Source organism: Muntiacus reevesi, chromosome 18 (assembly GCF_963930625.1).
Source record: "Muntiacus reevesi chromosome 18, mMunRee1.1, whole genome shotgun sequence".
NCBI classification, from domain to species: domain Eukaryota; kingdom Metazoa; phylum Chordata; class Mammalia; order Artiodactyla; family Cervidae; genus Muntiacus; species Muntiacus reevesi.
In genome coordinates, this window is record NC_089266.1 from 22,940,548 (window position 1) to 22,961,864 (window position 21,317).

General features: G+C 54.8%; 1 protein-coding gene across 1 annotated transcript in view; it reads right to left on the reverse strand.

Annotated features, from left to right (window-relative positions):
• The window catches only part of LASP1 (LIM and SH3 protein 1), a 40,227-nt gene that overhangs the window by 16,417 nt on the left and 2,493 nt on the right, over positions 1-21,317 (reverse strand). Inside the window, exons 2-4 of the mRNA XM_065908780.1 lie at positions 16,755-16,849; positions 7,202-7,286; positions 14-121 (exon numbers count right to left, since the gene is read on the reverse strand). Coding sequence (XP_065764852.1) covers positions 14-121; positions 7,202-7,286; positions 16,755-16,849 — 288 coding nt within the window. The remainder of the gene's footprint in view (positions 1-13; positions 122-7,201; positions 7,287-16,754; positions 16,850-21,317) is intronic.

Sequence of the window (21,317 nt, forward strand, 5' to 3'; positions counted from 1 at the left end):
AGGGGAACCTTACGTTACTGATCTGGTCCTGGGTCTTCTTGATTCTCTGGAGCTCGGGTGTGTCTGCCACCACGCTGAAGCCTTTGCCCTTGTTCTTCTCAAACTCCTCCTTGTAGCGTACCTGGAGGACCAAGGTGGTGGAGAGGGATTAGAGTCGAGGCAGGGGTAGCAGACAGGGCTCCAGCCTGCAGCAACCAGCCAGGAGAGACCCTGACCAGAAACTCCCCTGCAGTGACATCCACTCCCAACTCCCACCCAGGCAGAAACCTTGGCCAAAAAGTATCAGAACAATGATAAGAAACTATTAATATGTATCCATATTTGGTGTATCCTGAGTGCCAAGAGCTTTACATGAACTGTCATTTAAGTCTTGCTATAGACTATTGTTAGTTCCATTTTACAGACAAGGAAACTTGAGCCACAGAGAGGGAAAGTCACCTGCCCAAGCTCACACAGCTTAGCAGCACAAATTCAGAGCCAACAGAATAAAACTTTCATCTGCCTGACTCCTGAACCTTCACCATGGCTCATCCTGCCTGACGGCAAAAGGAAGAAGGTTCTTTCCAGAGCTCCAAGGACTGCCCCAAGCCCTCACCCTGGCCAGGATGTGGTCCTACCCGCTGAGAGCCTGGGGGAGTTTCTGAGTGAGGGCTGTGCCAAGGGACAAAGTTGGTGCCCAGAAAGGAGGGCGGTAAGACAGACACTTGGAAGACACAATCAATGAGCCTTTGACAGGCCCCGGTGGCTGCCCGGAACCTGCCAGGCTGGCTTTTGAGGTCAGCACCATGGGAGCGGATGAAATGGGTGGGAGACAGACAGCACTTCAGGCTTCCAAGCACCAAGAAAGACCCCTACCACCCCCTCCAATGCCCCCCTCTTCTGAGTATTCCATGGAAACTTGAGTACTAGAGGGACTTAAGTCAGACATTCAGAAAGGACTTCCCAAGCACTAAAGAACTGAAATATGAAAACTGTCCTCCCCTGAGGGTTTTGGAAGGCAGCTATGCTCACCACTATACCACCAACGCTCCCCTGAGGGTTTTGAAGAACAGAATGGAGGCTGGAAATGGTCCTGGGACAGGGACCTATTCCTCCAGCTTTCAGAGTCTTTACTGTCTACCTCGGCAGCAGCTGTTCCAAAGCCCACCAGCTGCCTGGACTTCTTCCATGCAGGCTGCACTGTCTTGGAGGCAGGTCAGCCCAGGACACAAGGCCTAGGACCTTGGGAATTTCCAGGCCGCTCCCAGGCATGGAGTCATCTGGCCTCAGGGCTGAGATGCACCGTGACCCGATTGACAACACGCACCTGTCGGTTGCTCTGCACCCCCCAAGGGCTGGAGTCCCTGTCTGTCTCCAGAGCCCCAGCTCACTCATCCAACAAGGGTTTCTTGTCCCTAAAAAGTTCCAGAACCTCCTTTGTTCTGACCCAGGCTGAAATAAAGGCCTGAATGTGCTAGGTCCCCTCAGACTGGAAGTTAACACAGTGGGTCCAGGTACCAATCCACCCCAAGGGCCTAGAACTGCCCCACAGCAGCTTTCCAAGAAGGCCTGGGTCAGCACAGCAACTCTTAGCGGTAGGGGTGGGTTGGTGGGGAGACCCTTCTGGAAGCGGGCATCAAGAAAGGTAAAGCACTGAGAGTCAAAAATGCATAACTCCAGATGCAGAGGCCCCAGATCCAGGACCTCTGGCCTTGATTTCCTCACGTAAGAGGACTGTCCATAATGGAGAGGGGGCTTCCTACCACCAATCAAGAGCAAAGAGCCCGAGGGAGTTGGTATGAACACAGGCTGTCTCCCACTTGCTGAGTGATCTTGGACAACTAATTTAACCTCTTGGGCCTCAGTGTCCACATCTGTAAAATGGGGATCATGACACACCCATCCTAATCAAAGATACAGGTGGCTTTAGAGCAACAAATACATTTATGAAGCACACGGCAGGGTTCAATGTGCAAGGATAAGTGTTAAGTGTAGAGGTGCTTTGTCAATTGCTGAACAAACGCCAGTCCCTGACTCCTTCCTCCACTTCCTGGCCCTCTGCAGGGTCTGGCCCCTAATCCAGGGGAATAATTGTCATGGCAACACTACAATGACATCAGCTGGTTCCCAGGCTCAGGAACTGCCTCTCCCTCCCTGCTGGGGAAGGATAATTCATTTCACTCCTGGCACAGGCAGCCCAGAGAGGGCGGGGCTGGAAAGAGCAGGGGGCAAGCAAGGATGGAGGCCTGTGCTCAGCACTACTTTGCTGCATGTTCCTGGGCAAGTTCGTCCCCCTCTCTGGATCTCCTGAGAGTGGCCAGTCAGCTGATCAATAAAAGTCCTCCTGGTTCTGGAGTTTCTGACCATATTTAAGCACCTGCCCCTGACTATGGAGAAAAAAGGTGGGGAAGATTCTCTGGCCATCTGGAGCTGGAGTAGGTGGCAGAGGTAAAAGTCAAGGACCTAGAAGTCTGCGGAGGGCCCCACGTAGAACCTCGCTCATCACCCAAGCTGGAGGGCTTGCCCCGCTCTGGGATGGCTCACCAGGATGTGACATGGGGCTCTGAGCGGGGAGTGACCTGCTCAAGGTCACTCAACCTGCCTTGTTGGTACATCAGGATGCAACTCAGGAGTCCTGTCTGAATGCTGCCTGCCTCCCATCCTGGACACTCCCAAAGTAGAGAGGGCAGTGATGCCTGAGGCCCCTCAGGCCTGAACAACCAGGGCCTAAGAAATTCTACTTTTCATATATAGAATTATTAATTATTCTCCCAGATTCTAGCTTGTTCATCACTTACCATAGCAAACAGTAGGTACCAACAAAGGTTTGTTGGGTAAATGATGAATGAATTGAATGCAGAAATAAAATCTTCAAACAGGCACCATAAGTTGAAAAACAACTGCCTTGCTGACCCAACGTAAGAGGAAAGATCACAACTTAAAAATATATATATTGAAAAAAATGACACCAACAATTTCTACTTATTATGTACCTACCATGTGCTGACCCACATACTATGTAACCCACACACTTCTGACAAAAAAGAAATTGTTTTAAGAGTAAACACACACAGATGGGGAGGAGAGCTAATGAAAAAGGTCAGTTCTGGAAGCAGTCACCAAAAGGTCCAATACTCTTCAGCTTGATCATATCCAAGTTCCAGCTTCTCTCCTTTCCAGGAGAATGGTAATAGTGAACATTTACTGAGTGCTGACTGTATGCCAGGAACTGTTCTAAATACCTAATGTATACTAACCTAATATATCACAATAACCTTTGGAGAGAGGTAATTCGTACTTTGCAGATAAAGGCACTAAGGTTCAGAGAGGTTAAATAACTGGTCCAAGGTCACTGAATGACTCAGGACAGACCCAGGATTTGGCCTTCAACTGGCTCAGGTATGAGTGACAGAGGTATGCTGCCTACCCTGCAGGTTGTAAGATTCAAGGTAAGAGAGTGGGAACTTTGCACACAGCAGGGCAAGGCGCAGGACTTTGCTACAATCTCTGTCCCCTGCGGTATGCGCCCCTTGGCATTTCCCAAGCACAGCACCAAGGATGATGAGGGTAAAATTAAAGAGATCTTCTCCTTTCACTTCTGTCTGAGCTCAGAGGGCCACACAGACAGCCCCAGCTCAGCCCCACCCCAAAGCTGCTGCCTCTGCTAGTCCTGGGGCTGGGGGTGGGAGAGCTGCCCTTTGGGGGTAGGGGGGTGGAGGGCTGCTAGGCCCTCATCACCAGGGCTCTGCCTCAGCCAGGCCTGGACAGGCCCACCCAGAGGGTCATTTCTGGTCAGCCCTGTGGTTATCCGCCCCCACAAGGGAGGCTCCAGGTGTCCCAGACACTGAAAGTACCACTTTGGGAACCAATCGAGAAATAGGAAAACAAAGTTGAAATAGCACAGGCAACTTCCCAGAGACAGAAGAGACACAGACACCAACGCAGGCCCAGAAAGGGGCCTGGAAGGAGACAGGGGCTGACCCCCGGCGGGTGGGGCAGGCTAGGTAGGGAGGCTCCCGCTTCCCTTCCCGCCACGCCGGCCGGCCCAGCCCCCACGACCCACACTGCCCCCACAGGAGCCACAGGAACCAGAACTGTCACTGCCCACCGCCCCCAGCCAGGCCCACTCAGCCCTTCCAAGCCTCAGAACCTCGGGCCCAGCCCTCAACATCTAGGCAACTGGGCTTTCTGTCCCCATCTTACCAGGTAAGAAAAGAACACCGAGGCAAAGGGGTGAGACTGAGACCACACAGCCCGGGGAAGCAGGAGACAGAACCAGACTTGCAAAGAGGACAGGACCCCTCTTCACCCTCTGCCTATCCCAGCCCTCAAGAGCCCAAGTGCAGATTAGAGCAGTGGTCTCAATGCAAAGCCTCAGCTCACACCCCTCACAGCAGCTCCTCACCTCCCTCTCTACCCCACAGCCTGGCTCTAAGCCGCTCAGAGCAGGTCTGCAGGACCAAAAGCCCTCATCAGAATCACCAGGGTTGTCCAAATGCAACTCCCTGGGCCTGGCCCAGAAGTGGCAACCAAAATCCCCTTGGGTGAGGCCGAGGACTCTGCATTCTAAACGCCACCCTCATCCCCTGCACCATCCCCCTGGTGGCCGAGAGCAAAGGGCCTGACTTCTGTCAGGAGCTGGCTCTGCATGGCCTCTAACCTGTGTCCCCATCTGTAGCAAGGGGACAAGAGTCCCTCCTTTATCAAGGTGGTTGTGACAGCTGAATGAGGTCAGGCCCAGCCCCCTGTGATGACCCATGAAGACTGACTGGCCTTCTCATGACCTCCCCACCCTCCCAAAAATCAGGAACCCTGGGGACAGGCAGTGGGCCAGGCCCCTGGGAGACAGGGTGGGTCTGGAGGTGGGCAGGGGGTGCTTCCTCCTACAGACCCCGCCCCTCAGGGATTGAGTTCCACAGGCAAAAAGAGCTGCAGTCCAGCTTTTGTGGGACAGACAAAAGGCTAAGGGAATTAGCAGGGTTTGAATTTCTCCTCTTGAGAGTAGGTGTGTGTGGGGGGTGTATGTATGTCCTTTGCTTCTGCCTGAGTGTGTACACACACTCCCACACTCCTTTCACGCTGTCACCCCACACTCCTTTCACGCTGTCACCCCACAATGCTCTGACCTGCTCTCTCCATGAAGCCCCTTCTCCCCAGGATGGGGAGTCCCCAAGGCGGTTGTCAGGGCCTGACCAGGGCATGCCCTGTGCAGATCAGGCCCAGGCCCGAGTGCCATCTCAAGCCTTCTTCCTGCCGGCTGAGCCACCCAGCCCTCCTCCATCCGCGGGGCTCTGGTACCATCAGCCCCCACAGTGACTGCGGCTTCCATACCACACAGCAGTGGCGGAGCCTGGGCTGGTAGATGTGAGCTGTGCTAAGAGCCAAATTAGCTTCTCCCACCTGCCCCCAGGTGGCTCAGTGGTAGAGAATCTGCCAATGTAGGAGATGCAGGAGACGTGGATTCCATCCCAAGGGTCAGGAAAACCCCTTGGAGAAAAAAGTGGCAACCCACTCCAGCATTCTTGCCTAGGAAAACCCACGGACAGAGAAGCCTGGCTGGCTACAGTCCGTGGGGTCGGAGTCAGACATGACTTAGCACGCATGCGCCTGCTCCCCCACCACGGTGGGATACACAGGAGGCCTGAACCCCTGGCCTCACAGGGCTGCACAAGGTCAAGGTCACTGTACTTGGGAGTGAAAAAAATCAAGCCTGGATCCTGGAAGCTCACTGAGAGTGCATGTCAACAGGCAAAGTCCGGTGCCTCTCAGAGCCTTGGTTCCCTGTCTCTGATGCCTGGAGTCAAGTCAAGGATAAATGAGGGGAAGTAACTGAAATGTTTGCTAACCTATAAAAGTTCTCACCAACAGGAGGAACTATCATGTTTATTATCAAAGTAGAGGTAGTTCTCCTTAGGGAGTTGGGTGGAAAACTGGAAAGAATACAAGTCTCAGACAAACCGGCATTCAAAGTCATTAGCACCTATTTCCTCTTCCGTAAAGTGAGAGGGATCCTGCCAACTGCACAGAACTATTGTGAGGCGTGAACACTAACACACCCAGAACACCAAGCACTCCATACGTTAGCTACTAATACAGTTATTACCGTTACTGCTACTTGTATGATTTCAGCAAGCCCCTTACTGTCTCTGAGCCTCAGTTTTCCCATCTGTACAATGGGAAAACAGCACCTTCCTTGCAGGTTGCTGGGAGGATTAAAGGAGAGAATGCATGTTAAGCCTTTGCCATTCCAGGGCTAGTTCTCCTTCATGTGACCAACTGGGAGATCGGAAGCCAGAGAATTCACATCAAGATCAGGCAGCAGGAGCCCCACCTGGAGTGATCAGGAGGGATCCCCCTGAGACCCAGGTGGATCCTCCAAGATATTTTCCTGGCCCTGGGCACCCTGCCCACTTGGTTACATCCCCCCAAGAGGTCTTTGCTAAAGCCCTACCCTGTCCCACCCTACAGTCCGGGCCAGGTTCATCCTGGAAGCCCTTTCAGACCCCCAGTCAGGGTCAGTCGTTCTGATCGAAAGGTTCTGGACCTTTTACTTATTCCTCAGTGACCCCTAAAGCCCCAGCTCTCTGTCCTTGGTGCAGAAGCCCCGTCTCCTCCCCTACTGCAGTGGCAAGCAGGGCTCCCCCTGAGGAGGGGCGCAGGAAAATCAGGCCAAGGAGACGTGGGCAGGACAGGCCCCTGGGGCAAGGCTCCCTTAGCAGCCTGCCCTAGGACAGGTAGAGCAGGGCTGAGAACATGCCTAGAGGATAGACTGTGTAACTTCACTCTACCTGGTCATTCCCTGGCCAGGGATCAAACACGTGTCCCCTGCAGTGGAAGGGCTGAGTCTTAACCACTGGACCGCCATCCCTAGGACCTTCCTTTGAGGATGGGTGTGAAAAGACAGGAGGGAGAGAGGACCAGCTTCCTGGAGGAGGTGGGCTTTAGGGGCCTCCCACAAAATTCCTGATGTAGAAAGAATCTGAAACCCACACCCCTCCAACCCACTTTAGGTAGGGGGTGGATGGGTACACTCTTGCCCACTTTACATTTCCTGATCAAGTCAGGAAATGTAAAGTAACTGGGGGTGGGGGCAGGGAGACTAGGCAAGTGCTTGGATTTCAGCACCTTGCTGAGTAACCACAGAAGGAAGGAGCTCTTGCCAAATCCAGGGGTGGCCCCGCCCCGCCCAGGCCAGGCCCCAGCTCTAGCGCCACTCCCTCACCTGACTCTGCAGCTCACTCTGTTGCTTGAGGCGGAGGTTTTCCGGGGTGTCAGCCACCATGGTGAAGGACTGCTTGGGGTAGTGTCTGCAGGACAGAAAACAACACAGTAGGGGTTCATTCTAGGTGAGAGGCTGGGAACTTCTGGGCTTTTCACCCCCTTATCCTTGGGTGGTCCCTGCCCCAGCATCAGGACCACAGTGCCCACCACCCATGGCTGCAGGGAGGCAAGTGTTTCTCACTCAGCCTGGGCTGAACTGGGAAGATACATCAGGTCTGAATGGTGGCCACCAAGAACTCCACAGGAGGCCGTGGAGATTCTCTAAGAGTTTCAGATCACCCAAATAATCCACGTCTACTGCACAGGGAGGTCAAGGGGGTCAGGCACTCAGGAGGGGAGAAAATGCTCATGGGCTCAGGACAAGGCTTTCAGCTGAGACCAGATATGGAGACCAATGAAGCAGACGAAAGGTGGGAGGGAGACAGAAGGGGAAAGGGACATGCAGACGCAGGGGGGCTTTCTGGAAAAGGCAGTGAGAGAGAAAAAAGGCACCAGTGTTTCAAAGGGCAAACAGGGTCCAACTTAACCAGAGAGCAGATGAGAGATCCGCTTGAGGCCAGAGAAGTCCCCATGTGATAGATAACAACACTGTAACCACAGCTGATGTTCCCTGTGCTAAGGCTGTCCATGCCCTAGTTCGCCAAATTCCTAAAATCACCCTATTGTCTCCCTTTGACAGATGGGAGGGAGCAGCTTGGAAAGGTTAAACAGTGTGGCCAAGGCACAGGGCTAGTGGAGGCATCCAGATTTGTTCCCAAACCATGTCTCAGGACCCAGCATCCTGAACCCAACCTTCCAACCTCCAGACACAGGCCAGACCAGGGTCCTATCCCCCAGAAGTAGGCCTGGCTTGGAGGTGGCAGGAGCCAGGGCAGCCCTCAGAGCCAAGCCTGCCAGGACCTCCAGGGCCATCCAGTCCAAACCCCTCATTTCCTCAAGAAGGCGGCTGTGTGCTGGTGCCGGGCACTTAGCAGACTTCATGATTATTTATCACATCAGTTGACTGTCTTTTTTCCACTAGCTCTCTGAGGTAAGAGGGTTCTCAGTGTTTTTTCTTCACTGACTTATCCCCAAACAGAAACCCCCAAACAGAAATCTGGTGTTCAGTAAATATTTGTTGAATAAACAAATGTCCTACACAGGCTGTTGAAGTTGAGCCAGGATTAGAACTCAGGTCTCTCTCTTCCATCCCCGCCCCTCGGGTCCCTAGAAAACTAGCTAGAGAGGCAGCCCTGAGTCACTGTGGTCTGTGTACAGGCTGGTATGCGAAATGGCTGGGGGTCCACAGGGGCCCCAATGATTTCAGGGACTGGCGGGTGGCTTCTCCAAGCAGGAGCCAAGGGCGGGCCAACTCTCAGCCCTGGCTGACCACACCTCGCCTCAACTGTGACCACGGCCTGGTGCCCGACTCTCAGGCTATCCCCAGGTAAGAGACGGATCGCCCACTTCCAGCCACCCAGGTTGGCTGATGTGCTGTGGAACTGGTCACCAGCAGCCCTCCTACCTCTGTGGGTTTCATCAAGTCTGGCATGTTCTCCAGCCTCCTGCCCCCATCCTGAGCCAAAGCTATCAGTAATCACACAACTTCCCCGTGTCAAGGGCAGGACTCAGGTGCTAGAGAACCCAACTAAATGGGAGAGGAGCAGTGGCTAGAAGGAGCCCAGCCCTGCCACTGCCTTGCAGGGTGACTCTGGCGAATCTTTTTTTTCCCTGTGAGCTGCTTCACCATCTTGGACCTAGAATCACAGCAAGGTGATTTCACCTGTGCCCCATTCTACCAGGCAGATCCAGGTAAAACGCCCCAACTCTTAGCCTCCACTGCCCACTTGAGTCCTTCCTCCCAGATCAGCCCAGCCTCCCGTGGCTCCCTGAGCAGTGGGAAGAGTGAAAGAAGAGATTGCTGCTGCTGCTGCTAAATCACTTCAGTCGTGTCTGATTCTGTGTGACCCCATAGATGACAGCCCACCAGGCTCCCCTGTCCCTGGGATTCTCCAGGCAAGAACACTGGAGTGGGTTGCCATTTCCTTCTCCAATGCATGAAAGTGAAAAGGGAAAGTGAAGTCGCTCAGTCTTGTCTGACTCGTTAGCGACCCCATGGACTGCAGCCTGCCAGGCTCCCCTGTCCATGGGATTTTCCAGGCAAGAGTGCTGGAGTGGGGTGCCACTGCCTTCTCCAGAGAACAGACTAAAAAAGGCAAATACAGGTGCCTGCAGCCGGAAGCAGAAGTCTTCCATGGATGAAGGTGGGGCTAAGGCTGTAGACCCAGTCCCAGGTTTGGCCCAGCTCCACGAAGCCAGGGCCACCCACAGTGGAGAAGCTCCATTCAAAATTCCTGAGTTCCACGGGAAGGGAGGATCAACTGGGAATCTGTTCCCAGAGCACAGAAGGAGAACAGCAGGAGGGATCTAAGTAAGATCTCTAGCAGAACTGGCAAGAGATCTGAGGTCAACTGAGGGAGGCTTTGGAGAGGACTCTCCTACCAAATCAGAGCCATTATGACAGCATCAAGGGCTGGTGGTGTCATGAGGAGAGTGTCTATAAGTGGAGGCTCATGAGCATAGGAGGGAGGTCAGGTCCAGAAGTGGGGGGCTAGAGAAGACCTTCAGGGTGGCTCTGGCCCAGAACTTGAAGAGTCAGTTCAGAGAAGATGGTGTAATTATCATTTGATGGGAAAGCATTTGACTGGCAGGCTCAGAAAACACATATGCACAGGAGCCAGTCTGCCAACCTGCAGTTTCCCATTTGCCTGAAGGTACAAGGTTAAAATGGGAGTGCCGGGTCCAGTGGTCCAAGGTCAGCCAGACACATACACCTGCCGTGCCCCCACTCTGCAATTCTGTGGCTCCTGAACGCTGTTATTCCTCACACGTGGTGAATATATAGACAGGCCTCTGGAGTGCTCATCTCCTAGATGCCAAGGCCAGCAGGTCCACGTTCACACATCTACAGTCAGAGGCTCTCAGGAGACCCCCCACCATGCAGCGGGAGTCTGCATGGATGGGGCTGGCAGATATTTCATTCTCTCTTGGGAGCCACCATGACCCCAAGATCTCAGCGCCACCCTGGGGCCAGAACATTAATCCCATCCGAAGGGAAGGGGGGACCAGCCTGGATGTCATCAACTCAGCTCAGTCTGGAAGGAGGAGGGGGATTTTAAGCATCAGATTAAGATAGGTTAAAGGGGGGCCCTGGAGTCACCGATCTCTTACCCCTGCCTCCTAAACCCCAACCCCAGGTCAGAAAAAGGCAGGCAGACATAAGCATGGGCTATATTCCTCTTGCTGGGTCAACCCTGTCCCCTCCCACAGCCCCCAACCCTGGCGAGACAACTCTGCCTTTCCTGTCCCCTGCTCACTGCGCTTCGGGTTCCCATGGCAACCTCATCCTCAGCTCCAGGCAGCAGAGCGGCTGAGAGCAGGCAGACAGAGCGAGTCTGTGGGGGTGGGGGAAGAGACACAGACAGCCAGCGTATCCTCAACTGCAGAGGAACCCGTGAGGGCAAAACCAGGAGGGTGTGTCTCCAGGATACTTGTAGACAGTTCAGATGAGGAAGACGTGAGCCCCAGGTTTGTTTTCAGGGCAGGACACAAGAAGGCCAGGGCTGTGCCCCTCCCCCACCAGCACGACTGTCTTCAAGAGGGCTACAACTGATGTGACCTCCTCCCAGAAACAATTAATTGCTGGGGATTCTACCTTTTCCCTCCCTCTCCATCTTCAGATTGAAGCTCCGCCACCCTCCCTCATTACTACCCTCAGATCCCAGTCGAGATGAATGGATATATGTGTATCCCAATGTAGGCGCTAGGGCAGAAGAGAGGTCCCTCACCCCAGCTAGTGACCCCACTGGTACCGCAGCCCCAACAACAGCCTGGGCCCACACAGTGAGAGAACGAGGGGCCAGGGTGGGGAGAACCAGGCCTCCCAACCCTGGCCTGGAGCTGGGTCCAGAGCACAGCTGTTCTTTGTCCCTTCTGTGGGCCAGCCTGCACCCGGCCCCTTGTTAATCATTCCCAGTGGCAGGCCCTCTGCTGATGCCCCTCCCCACCCTCAATGGCAGTATCAGCTGCTCTGGGAAAGAGAGGGACAGAGATAGCCCACTAGGACAGGAAGCCTGGGGGTGGAGGGTGCAGGGGAAGGGATCTAGCATTCATGAGGGCAAGAACAGAGTTGAGCAAGATAAGCAGGCACCTGGCAGCAGCCCAGGCCTCTGGGAGAAGTCAGAGTCACCTAAAGTTACTTCAGGATACATTGTATCCTATGCACATTCTCTCCTGAAACCTGCCACAAGGCTTTGGGCTAGAAAAGGCAGACAATATCCCTGTGCCCATTTGACAGATAAAGAAAATGAGACTCAGTGTCAAGGACAGAGATCTGGCCCAACGCACTCTCCCCCATTCCACACATGTCCGGACAGCTAAGGGCAGACTGACTTCCCTCCCCCAGGTGAACGCCAGCCTACTCCTAGTTCTGGGGAAAGAAATGCTTGGTTGGGTGGGTGGAGAACTTCCTCTTTTAAAGCCAACCAGTTTCCAACCATGGCTATTCTAAGACAACCGTCTGGGGTCTCTCAGCCACCCCCAGCCTGAAGCCACCTACTCCTTCTGACATTTCTAAAGCAGGTTCAGACAGTGACCTCGGGGCGGGGGGCAGTGCAGAAGTGGGGGCTCCTCCCAGAGGACCTCTGAGTCACCTTCCTGCTTGAAGGGACTGCAGGGCTCCTGCAATGGGCTTACTCATGACAGGGATCATTTGGAGGGCAAAGCCCTGTCCCTAGTCCCACTATCAGCCGCGTTCCAGACACAGAACAAGAATAGACCAGTATCCTGGAAGCCCAGTACCCGCTTTCGACAGGCAGCCTTGCCCCTTTCAGCCTTGGATCCCTTCAAAAGCCACAGCTTTTTGTTCAAGGAGGAACAAAAATACAGCAAAAAAAGCAACAAGGAGCCTTTGGTTTCGCCAAAAGGGAAAAAAAAAAGAAAAACAACCCACAGCCCTGACATCCTGCCTGTGGAAGGAGCTACTGATCCCCCTGCTGGGAACACTGCCCCTGGGCAGTCAGGGAGGACTCCCCTCTAACCCTGTTTTTCACCAGTCCCCCAGGCCTAAGGGGCCAAATGGTGGGGACAGGAAACAACAAAGAGGCATTGTCTGACCAGAGGGAAAAAATGAGCAGCTGAAAAGATCAAGGCTAGACAAGAAGAAGAACTTACCAGCCCTCAGGGGTTGTAGATAAAACGAAAAATCAAAATCGATGGCAATACACAAAGAGAAATGATCATGTCAAGTCAGGAAAGGCATGGAAACACTGGATTTCAGTTTCCTCGTCCATAAAATGGGCTGTTAGGAAGCAAAGTGATGCCTGCGGTTTAATGAGGCCCTGATGTCTGAGTGTAAGGAGCTGGAAGCTGAGAGTGAGGTGGGGGCTGCCTAGAGGTTACTAGGTGTGCCCCTTTGGACTTCCCGCTGCCCTAAACATAGCATACCCACCCCTTCCTACTCCCGTCTCCTGATCTCATTTTTCCCAGTTAGAGGCAGAGAACTCTGGGGAGGCGGGAAAGCCCCAGACCCCAGTCCTGGATGTGCCTGCCGCTGCCCCATCCCCAGTTAACTAGACCCCAGAGATACTTCAAGCCCAACCAGCACAGGTCCCACCTCATCCCCTGAGGCCTGGGGAAAGGAGGACCACAGTCTCTTGTTCCCTAGAACCAGGGACACCTCCACCCTCCTCAGCCCCTCAGCCCACAGCTCAAGGCAACCGAAGGACAGTCCCAGAAAGATACAACTGAGCATTCCCCTTTCTTTCCCAGCCCCTGTCCACTTAACACCCCAGAAGCTGGTCCCCCGGGCCTGCAACTGCCTCAGGTTGGCAGCCTCCATTGATTCACGGGCTCCGAGGAGGAAGAACAGGAACATTCCTCCCCACCCCCACCCAGCCCCACTCCACCCAGCCCCACCCCAACCTCCAGGCTCTTCAATTATTTGCCTGGAGACAAGACAAAGGACCAGGTTTGTAATTGTGACCAGATCTGCCCCACTTTCAGAAAAAGTAGTTTACAAAACAAATCATCGAGGGCATAAATTGAGGGCATATATATTCCTCTAACCAATGGAACAGGCTCACCCCACCTACCTAGATGCTTCGAGAAAGAATTATACAAACACAGGCATGCTTTCCTCTACCTTGCCGAAGCAGTGCTGGGTGCCAATGGCCTGGGAAGTATGAACACAAACGCGGCCTATTCAGTCCGATTCCCTGGCGCTTACCCCTGGCCCCACAGCCGGCGGCATGTGTCTGGATATCCAGAGGCACGTGTGTGAATGCACGGCCTTGGGGGTCCGCTACCACCCAGAAGGCCGGCTGTGGGCTCTGGCCTGTGTTCTCTCCCCAGCCTCACCCCAGACAAGTCTGGTGCAAAGAGAAAATACAAGAGGCCTTTCTGTTGCTTTCAGTCACCTTCCAGAACTTAAATCTCAGTCTTCAGAACCCACCAGGGAGATACAGACAGCATTCTTTCTCTTGCCCACCCTCCTGCAAGATCCTGGCTCAGGGACTAACCAGAGAACGCAGAGGCCCCCCTGCACACCAACTCACATACACCCTCCCTAGGTGGGCTCACTCCTGGCAAAGGGCCTGGGGCCAGGAGTGATCACTTGTCCCTCTGGGTTTTGAGCAGGAAGTGCTGAAAAGCCAGGCCTGAGCGTCACACAGCAAGGCCAGGCTGGGAACTGGGGCACAGCTATAGCCTAGAAACCCCGAGACTGGGGAACCTGAATGTCATGGGTGGATGGGGTCAGAGGCAGGAAGAAAACAGGAAGGGATGAGAGTGAACACTCAGCACAGTGCCTGGCACAGCACAGTTGTTCAATAAAACTGGTCTAGGCTCTAGCATCCCTAGGTGGGAATTGTGAACCACGGGATAACCGAGGACCAGACAAGTCCAGAGTGTGCCCAAAACAAGCTGGGCCTGCATCTGAGATATCCCAGAATCCCATGTCTGGCTCACTGGCACAGACCAACCACTCAGTAGACTCTGGCTTAAGGGAGTGTGGCTGCCGCAGGCAAGGTGCTGCCACAGCTCCCATGAAACACATCTGGGTCACAAATTCCCCAAGTCTTGTGGCCCCTTATCCCGGGTCCTTCCCAGGTAACATCCCAGCTAGGTCAAAGGTCAGCTGGGCGGGGAAGAATAAGAGCTGTGAAGGCTGGGGGAACAGAGAGGGATCAACCTGCTGTTCTGGCTGGAGGCCAGGAGAGGCAGGGGAATCTCACCCTGGGCAGGTGGGAAGCAGCATCTGGGAGGGGTGTGACATCTTCCGCCTTCCCTGGAGCCTCCCAAGCCCTACAGGAGCTCCCCACCCCTACTGGCTGCAGCCTCCTAGAAGAGGGTGAAAAAAGTAAGCTGGGACTTTTTGGTACTAGGCTGAGAACGCACAGAGAAAACAAGGACAAGCCTGATTTCTTTCTCCAACTCCCAGAGCTCACTGAATTCTAGGCTACCAGAGTCTCAGGAAGAGACAGGAAGACGCCTCAGTCCCTGCTGCCCACTGAGCTCTGGGCTCCGCCAGACTCCTGCCTTGAGGAGCAGAGGCTCAGAAGCTGCCCCCAAAGGAGTCTCATGCCCAGAAACTAGCCTGAAGTGGGCCAGCAATCAAGGGGTTAACTGCCCCAGCCTCTGGCTTTGCCGCACCCCACCCCACTCCCCAACAGAGGGAGGAAGTGGCAGAGAATCAGGGCTTGTGTGAGCCTTTAAGAATTTGAAGAATGTCCCATTTCCCTTGGGGGGAGGATGGGAGGGGTCGGCAGGGGAAAGAGGACCAGTAGAGCTAACAGAGAAGGGGCAGCTGAAGGAGGAACCAGGACCTAGCTGTGACCCGCTCTCTAGCCCAGGCAGCCTCCCCAGCGTCCCAGTCCCTCCCAGAAGGGAGGAGGTTCGTGGTGCTTCTTGGGCTTGAGATTTTATCGGTTTTCCCAGCACCTGGCACAGGTTGGCATCTAGCAGCCGGCAGGCAGTAAGTGCCTGATGCAGGCTCCAGCCAAGGAGATGAGGCTGTAGTGTGAGCAGGGAGGGGAAGACAGGAAGGGGCAGTTGTTGCTCAGTTGCTAAGTCATGTCCGCTTCCTTGTCCTTCACTATCTCCCGGAAGGGGGAGACAGCCATTCAAAGGGGTTTAAGACCCCAACTCCTTTTAGACAAATCCCAAAGTTCCCTTCCTATGTGAACTTCAGCTGTAGAAAGCCTCCAGGCTGAGAATTTTTAAAAGGGGAAAAACAAAAAAAGGGCTCTGACTTCCCTGGTGGTCCAGTGGCTAAGACTCTGTGCTCCCAATGCAGGGGTCTCGGGTTCAAGCCCTGGTCAGGGAACTAGATCCCACATGCCACAAGCAAAGAGTTCACATGCCACAACTAAACATTCTGCATGCCACGACTAAGACCCAGCATAGCCAAATAAATAAATACAGAAATAGTTCTTTTATAAAGGGACTCAAGTCAGGTCCTAAATTTTTTTGAATGCTGACCTTGCCGCCTACTTAAGTGACTTGACCTTCCAAAGCCCCCCACAGAGCAGCAAGGCTGTGAAGTCCTACATGAGCCCAGACCTGCACATGATCAACCCAAAGGCGCTGCATTCTCTGAAACTGTGTGGGAGGGGATAGGGTGTCTCCCTGGGATGGGAGGACCCACCTCGACCCACCTCCCCACAGCAGGCCAGAGCAAACTCATACTGGAAAAGACACGAAGTTCTCTGCCTCCCTCAGCAGGCAGGGAAGAGCTCTGCCTAGGGTCAGGCCACACCCTTCATGCTGCTCCCCAGTCTCAAGAAATGACAGTCAGGGGGCCCCCAGGCCCAGGGCCTAGATTCTCTGGTAGAGACAGGGCAGGGGAGAGGTGACAAGTCAGCTGCCATCACAGTGAGAATGTGGAAGGCAACGCAGAGAACACAACAGAAACAGGACCTTTTCTTGAAAGGCCACGTGGATCCCTCCCTTGCAGCAGGGTGCGGTGGAGAGAAAAAGCCAGCTATATGGAGACTGAACCAGCCTCTCGCTAGTCATTCATCTTGGGAAAGTCCCTTCCCTTCCTCAAACCTCAGTTTCCTGCACTGTAAACTGGGCATATTAACAGTCCTGACTATCATCTAGCCGTGGTAAAGAGGGCTCAACACGGTTAAAACGTGTGGAGCAGAGTGTGGAAATTCTGGGCCCCGCCACACTGTGGGTATCAGAACAGAAGGAAGCTATGAAAGTGAAAGTGAAGTCGCTCAGTCGTATCCGACTCTCTGTAATCCCATGGACTGTAGCCCGCCAGGCTCCTCCGTCCGTGGGATTTTCCAGGCAAGACTACTGGAGTGGGCTGCTATTTCCTTCTCCAGGGGATCTTCCTGACCCAGGGATAGAACCCAGATCTCCTGCATTGCAGGCAGGCGCTTTGCCATCTGAGCCACCAGGGAAGCCCTAAGTGCCCGCCCAACAGCCCCTGCCCGAGGCGGACTCACGCGTTGCAGTAGGGCTTCTTCTCGTAGCCCTTGTAGTTCTTCATGTTGAGGGTCATCTTGCAGGTCTCGCAGTGGAAGCATGCTTTATGCCAGAACTAGGGGCAGAGGCAGAGGGAGGACACCGTCAGATAAGCAGGATTTAGGAAGGGGGCTCAGGCCCCAGGAAGGAGCGTTCCTCTCTGGGACTGGAACAGACACCCCCCCCACACACACACAGAAGTGAGCCAAGGACATCTCAGGTCACAGGCTCCAACAGCTGATGACACCTTCCCCTGTCCCACTGGTCCTGTCTGCAGGGGAAGAAGGGCAGACCCCAGAGTGAGTGGGGAAAAACTACCCCCTGCGCCCCCTTAGACTGGCTCCACTTCCCCCAGACCACTCCTGCAGCCTGCCTGCCTGAGGAGGAGAAGCCTCATTGCTTATGCAAAGCTGCACTAGGCGTTGCTAAGAAGCCGCAGCTGCCGAACATTGAGGTGCAGCGCCTCAGCCTAGACAAGGTCTAGGGGGACAGGAGGGCCCACCCCCATGCACCCAGGCCCTCCCAGATCCCACACCAGACACACCTGGGCCTGGGCAAGGTGCCAGCCCCAATGCCTCCTCTTCCTGAGGGACCCCTGCCCAGAGTGTGGGTGAGCGCCCCAGGCTCTAGCCAGCATACCCACATCTCACCCCTCAGCTGGTCTCCCTCAGAGGCAATAGAGCTTTGCTTGGAGGTGGATCCCCCACCTGCATAGTGGGTATCACAGCCCCACCCTGGCTAGCTGAGTGACCTCGGTCAGGACCCACACCTCTGAGCCACTTCTGTGTCTGCAGAATGGAAACTTTAATACCCATCTCTTTTGGGACTGTTGAGGTTTAAATGCAAAATCACCTATAAAACCCTCAGCACAGCACCCGGCAGCTCTAAGTACTCAAATGCCAGGTGCTGGGTGTGGCAGGGGTGACCCTCAGCTGAGGGGGCTGGGCAGGAGGTGTGTGAGTGCTGGGGGGCAGGTGGGACTCTACTGTGCCCAACCACAGCTAGAAGACCTGTGAGTGAGACTCCGTGACCAGGAACACCCCAGCAAAGGCCAGGGACCCAGAACAGAGTGAGGATCAATCCAGGGCCGCCAAGGGAGGGGAAGAGCGTCCAAGACCATGAGGGCAGGGCAAGCAACGTAACGGAGGTGACCCCATCCCGAGAAACGCTGAAGCTCGAGAAAATCCAGGCAGATGAGAGACTCGCCCCTGGCACTGGCAGCCCAGGACGAGGCCCAGTGATAGCACCTACCAGGAGCCCAGCTTCCAGGGCCCCAGAATCCAGGCTGCCAGGGTGACCCAGCTGGCCTTTCCCTGCCGCCTTTCCCAGGAGTCAAGGGACATCCTCCTGATTCCTCAGAGAATGAGGCCAGAAGCCAGGGAAGGGCATGGGGAGACTTTCGAGGTGCCCAGCAAATGCCTGGTTTTTGGCCACCTATCAAGAAATTCCCCCGAGAAAGTGCTTTTCAAATGTATTTCCCAGCCAAGAGGTGCTTCTGGGCCACTTGGGAGAAAGGGACAGAAAAAAAAGTTAAGACGTTGGGATACCACCTCCCTCACCCTGGCCCGTGTTGACCAGAGCCCACAGGGTAATTGTGTGTGTGTGGGGGGGGGGGGGGGCGGGGGGGGGAGGGGGAGGGGGTAGTCACCTTCTAATAGGGTACTTTTCCTATCAAGGAGGCCCAAAGGCCTCTTCAGGAGTGGAATAGTGACCAAAGGAGCAGGAGAACCGCTCTTTGGGAAGAAGGCCAGGGGAAGTCTGGAAGCAAAGAGGAAGCTGGTGAAGCTGGGCTCCCAACCCAACCTGGGCTGATCCCACAGCCCACGGGAAACCTAGAACAGAGTGGTCCCTGCCCCCCCCAACCAGTCTCCCGCAATGCCTGGGAGGTGCTGGCACAGTGCCCCAGCTCTGTCACCAACCAGTCTGCTGGCCTCTGCCTGCTTAGCCGCACATGCCCCTGCCTGGGCCCCCGCCTCCCCCCACCCCCGCAGGGGCCTGCCAGGAAAAACATTCTCTGGAATCCAGACCATGACCCACTTTCACACACACATAGGCAGGAATCCGCACTGTCCTGGGCCTGGGGACATGCCCCCCTGATTGACTTGGGGGAGACAAAGGGAGAGACGCAGACACGTGCACCCTAGCTCACAGCCAGGTACCCACCCTAGAGCCAAGCCCCTTGGGAAGGGGGCAGAGTATACTGATCAGGCTGGGGTACAGGGCCTGCAGCCAATCCAGGGGTTCTACAAGGCACCCCCTGCCGCCAGCTACCACTGGAAGGAAGGGGAGCCCCATACAAGGGAACAGTGCCCATTTCTATCTATAGCTCTTCCCCACCTCACCTCCAGACACCTCCTGCTTCTAGGGAGTGGTCATCTGTCCTCTTACAGGGGGGGTCCAGGAACAGAATAATGAAAAGAAGGGGACTGAATGCCTTCCGGATAACTACGGAACTCATCTGTAAACTGGAACTAAAATCCCAGTCCCATGGAGGTGCTGGGAGGTGACCTAGCTTCACTTCCCTCCCCTCTCTGGAGGAAGGCGCCAAGAAAGGTTCAAGAAAATCCAGCAGCTTCCACCACTGTGTCCTTTTGGAGACAGGAGAGTGAGGGGAATGGGGGGCAGAAAATGGCAAGTCATTCAATAGCCCGTGTGGGCCAGGCAGACCTAAGGAGACCCCAAATGAAAAGACACCCATCCCTATCTCAGTCAGGTCTGGTAACGGACACAGTCAGGGAAACACGTCAGTAACACCCCACATTGACCCTCTGTCCGCCTCTTTTCCCTGCCCCAGGAGCCTTGCCACAGAGTAGGAGTCCTCTCTTTCTTTCAGACCACAGGTAAGGTTTCAGAGAAGCATTCCCGGGACTCAGGGTGCAGTTACCTCTAAACGTGCAACTCGAATCCTCCCCACTGCCCTGGAAGTCCACGGCTTCCGTGTTCACCAAAACCTAGTTCTCTGGTGCCCGTTAGGAGCCTCTCAGCCCACATCCCAGGCTCCAGCATCAGCCTCCACTCTTCCTGGCCTGGAGCTCCAAAGTTGCAACCCACTCCACAGAAAGGCAAACGGAGGCTGCTGGGGGCAGAAGCAAGATCCCCTGCACTTGGGCAAGGTTGGGGTCAGCCTTCTCTCTCTGGAGTCACCGTAGAGGTGGGGTGAGCAACTGCTCATGGCTCTGGGGGTGGGGGGGTGCAGTGAACTTCAGGTCGCTGTGCCTGCCGCCTGGGATCTTGCCCACTCCACCCTCGCCACCCGGGCGCCCTATGACTCAGGGCTAGAGTATGAGACCTCTCCCTCCCTTCCTGTCACCCAGGGTTACAGTTTCTCACTCCTCCAGGGGCAACAGTAGCCCCACCCTGGCCCGGTCACTACCTCAGCTGGCCACCTGGGAGGCTGCCTTAAAGGCAGAGACCATGGCTGCGCCTCCCCAGATTCCCAGGGAGTACTCCTGGTTCAAGAGCTCAGGCCCCGAGCATTCCACAGGCCAGGGTCAGGAAGGGGAGGGCCCACTGCAAACATTAGGGAGATAGTGTAAATTAAAGTACTTTTTTGCAAACACAACAGGCAGAAGAGCTGAGCACCAAGAACTTTAGAGCTGAATTCCAGCTCGGGCTGCGGGGAGTGAACCGCATGACCTGTCTGGGCCTCTGCTTACGGGGGTCGTAATTTACAGGAGCCATCGCATCTGCTCTGTGAGGCTCCCGGGAAAACTAAGCCTGGCACATTCCAAGGAGTCTATGCACGGACGGCCATGGGATGACTGTGGGGTGCTCTTAGCTAGGAAACGAGGCACCAGGGCGACAGGCCTTTCCCATCGTCTGTGTCCAGGCCTGTTTCCTTCTACCTTGCTGCCACCTGGGGGGTGATGGGGAGAGAGGAGGGTACTACAGAGGCAGGGAGCCCTCCCAATAAGGGAGTCCAGAGAACTCAGCCCACCAATCCTCTACCCTCCTCAATGCCTCCATCTGTATTCAGGAGCTCGGCAAAAGCAAGCCAGGCCAGGGGGACTCGGTGAGTCCCCATGTTAATGCCTCCCAATGTGATCTAGGACCAAACTCCAAGTTTGTCAAAAGGTAGAGGACACTCTGAGACACAGCCTCTCTCCCTCCGCAGAGGCCCTGAAGCAGCCCAAGAGGGCCCCCGCACCAAGTAGGTGCTTAATATTCACTGAACGAATGAGCAAGTGATATCACCCTGTTTCTTCCCCAGCTCTAATCCCATAAGTTGGGGAAAGAAATCTCGACCTCAAACACCGTGGCCAGCCATACACATTTATTCAGCAGGAGGACACGTTGGGTAATGCAGGTTGACGGGAGGGTGGCCATCAGAGGTGATGCAGCCTTTACTCACCTAAGCTTTTGGGAGATAAGGATCAGAGAGGAGGAAAGGCTGACACCAAGGACGTAGCTTGTACTCTGGGTCATGGCGGGTCCTAGGGAACTTGGAATGAAACAGGTGAGTCTAATTTGAATCTCTCCTGTTGTAAATGGGTTGCCTTGGGAAGCTGGTTAGCAACTGTGTCTATGGGACTGAACGTCCCTCC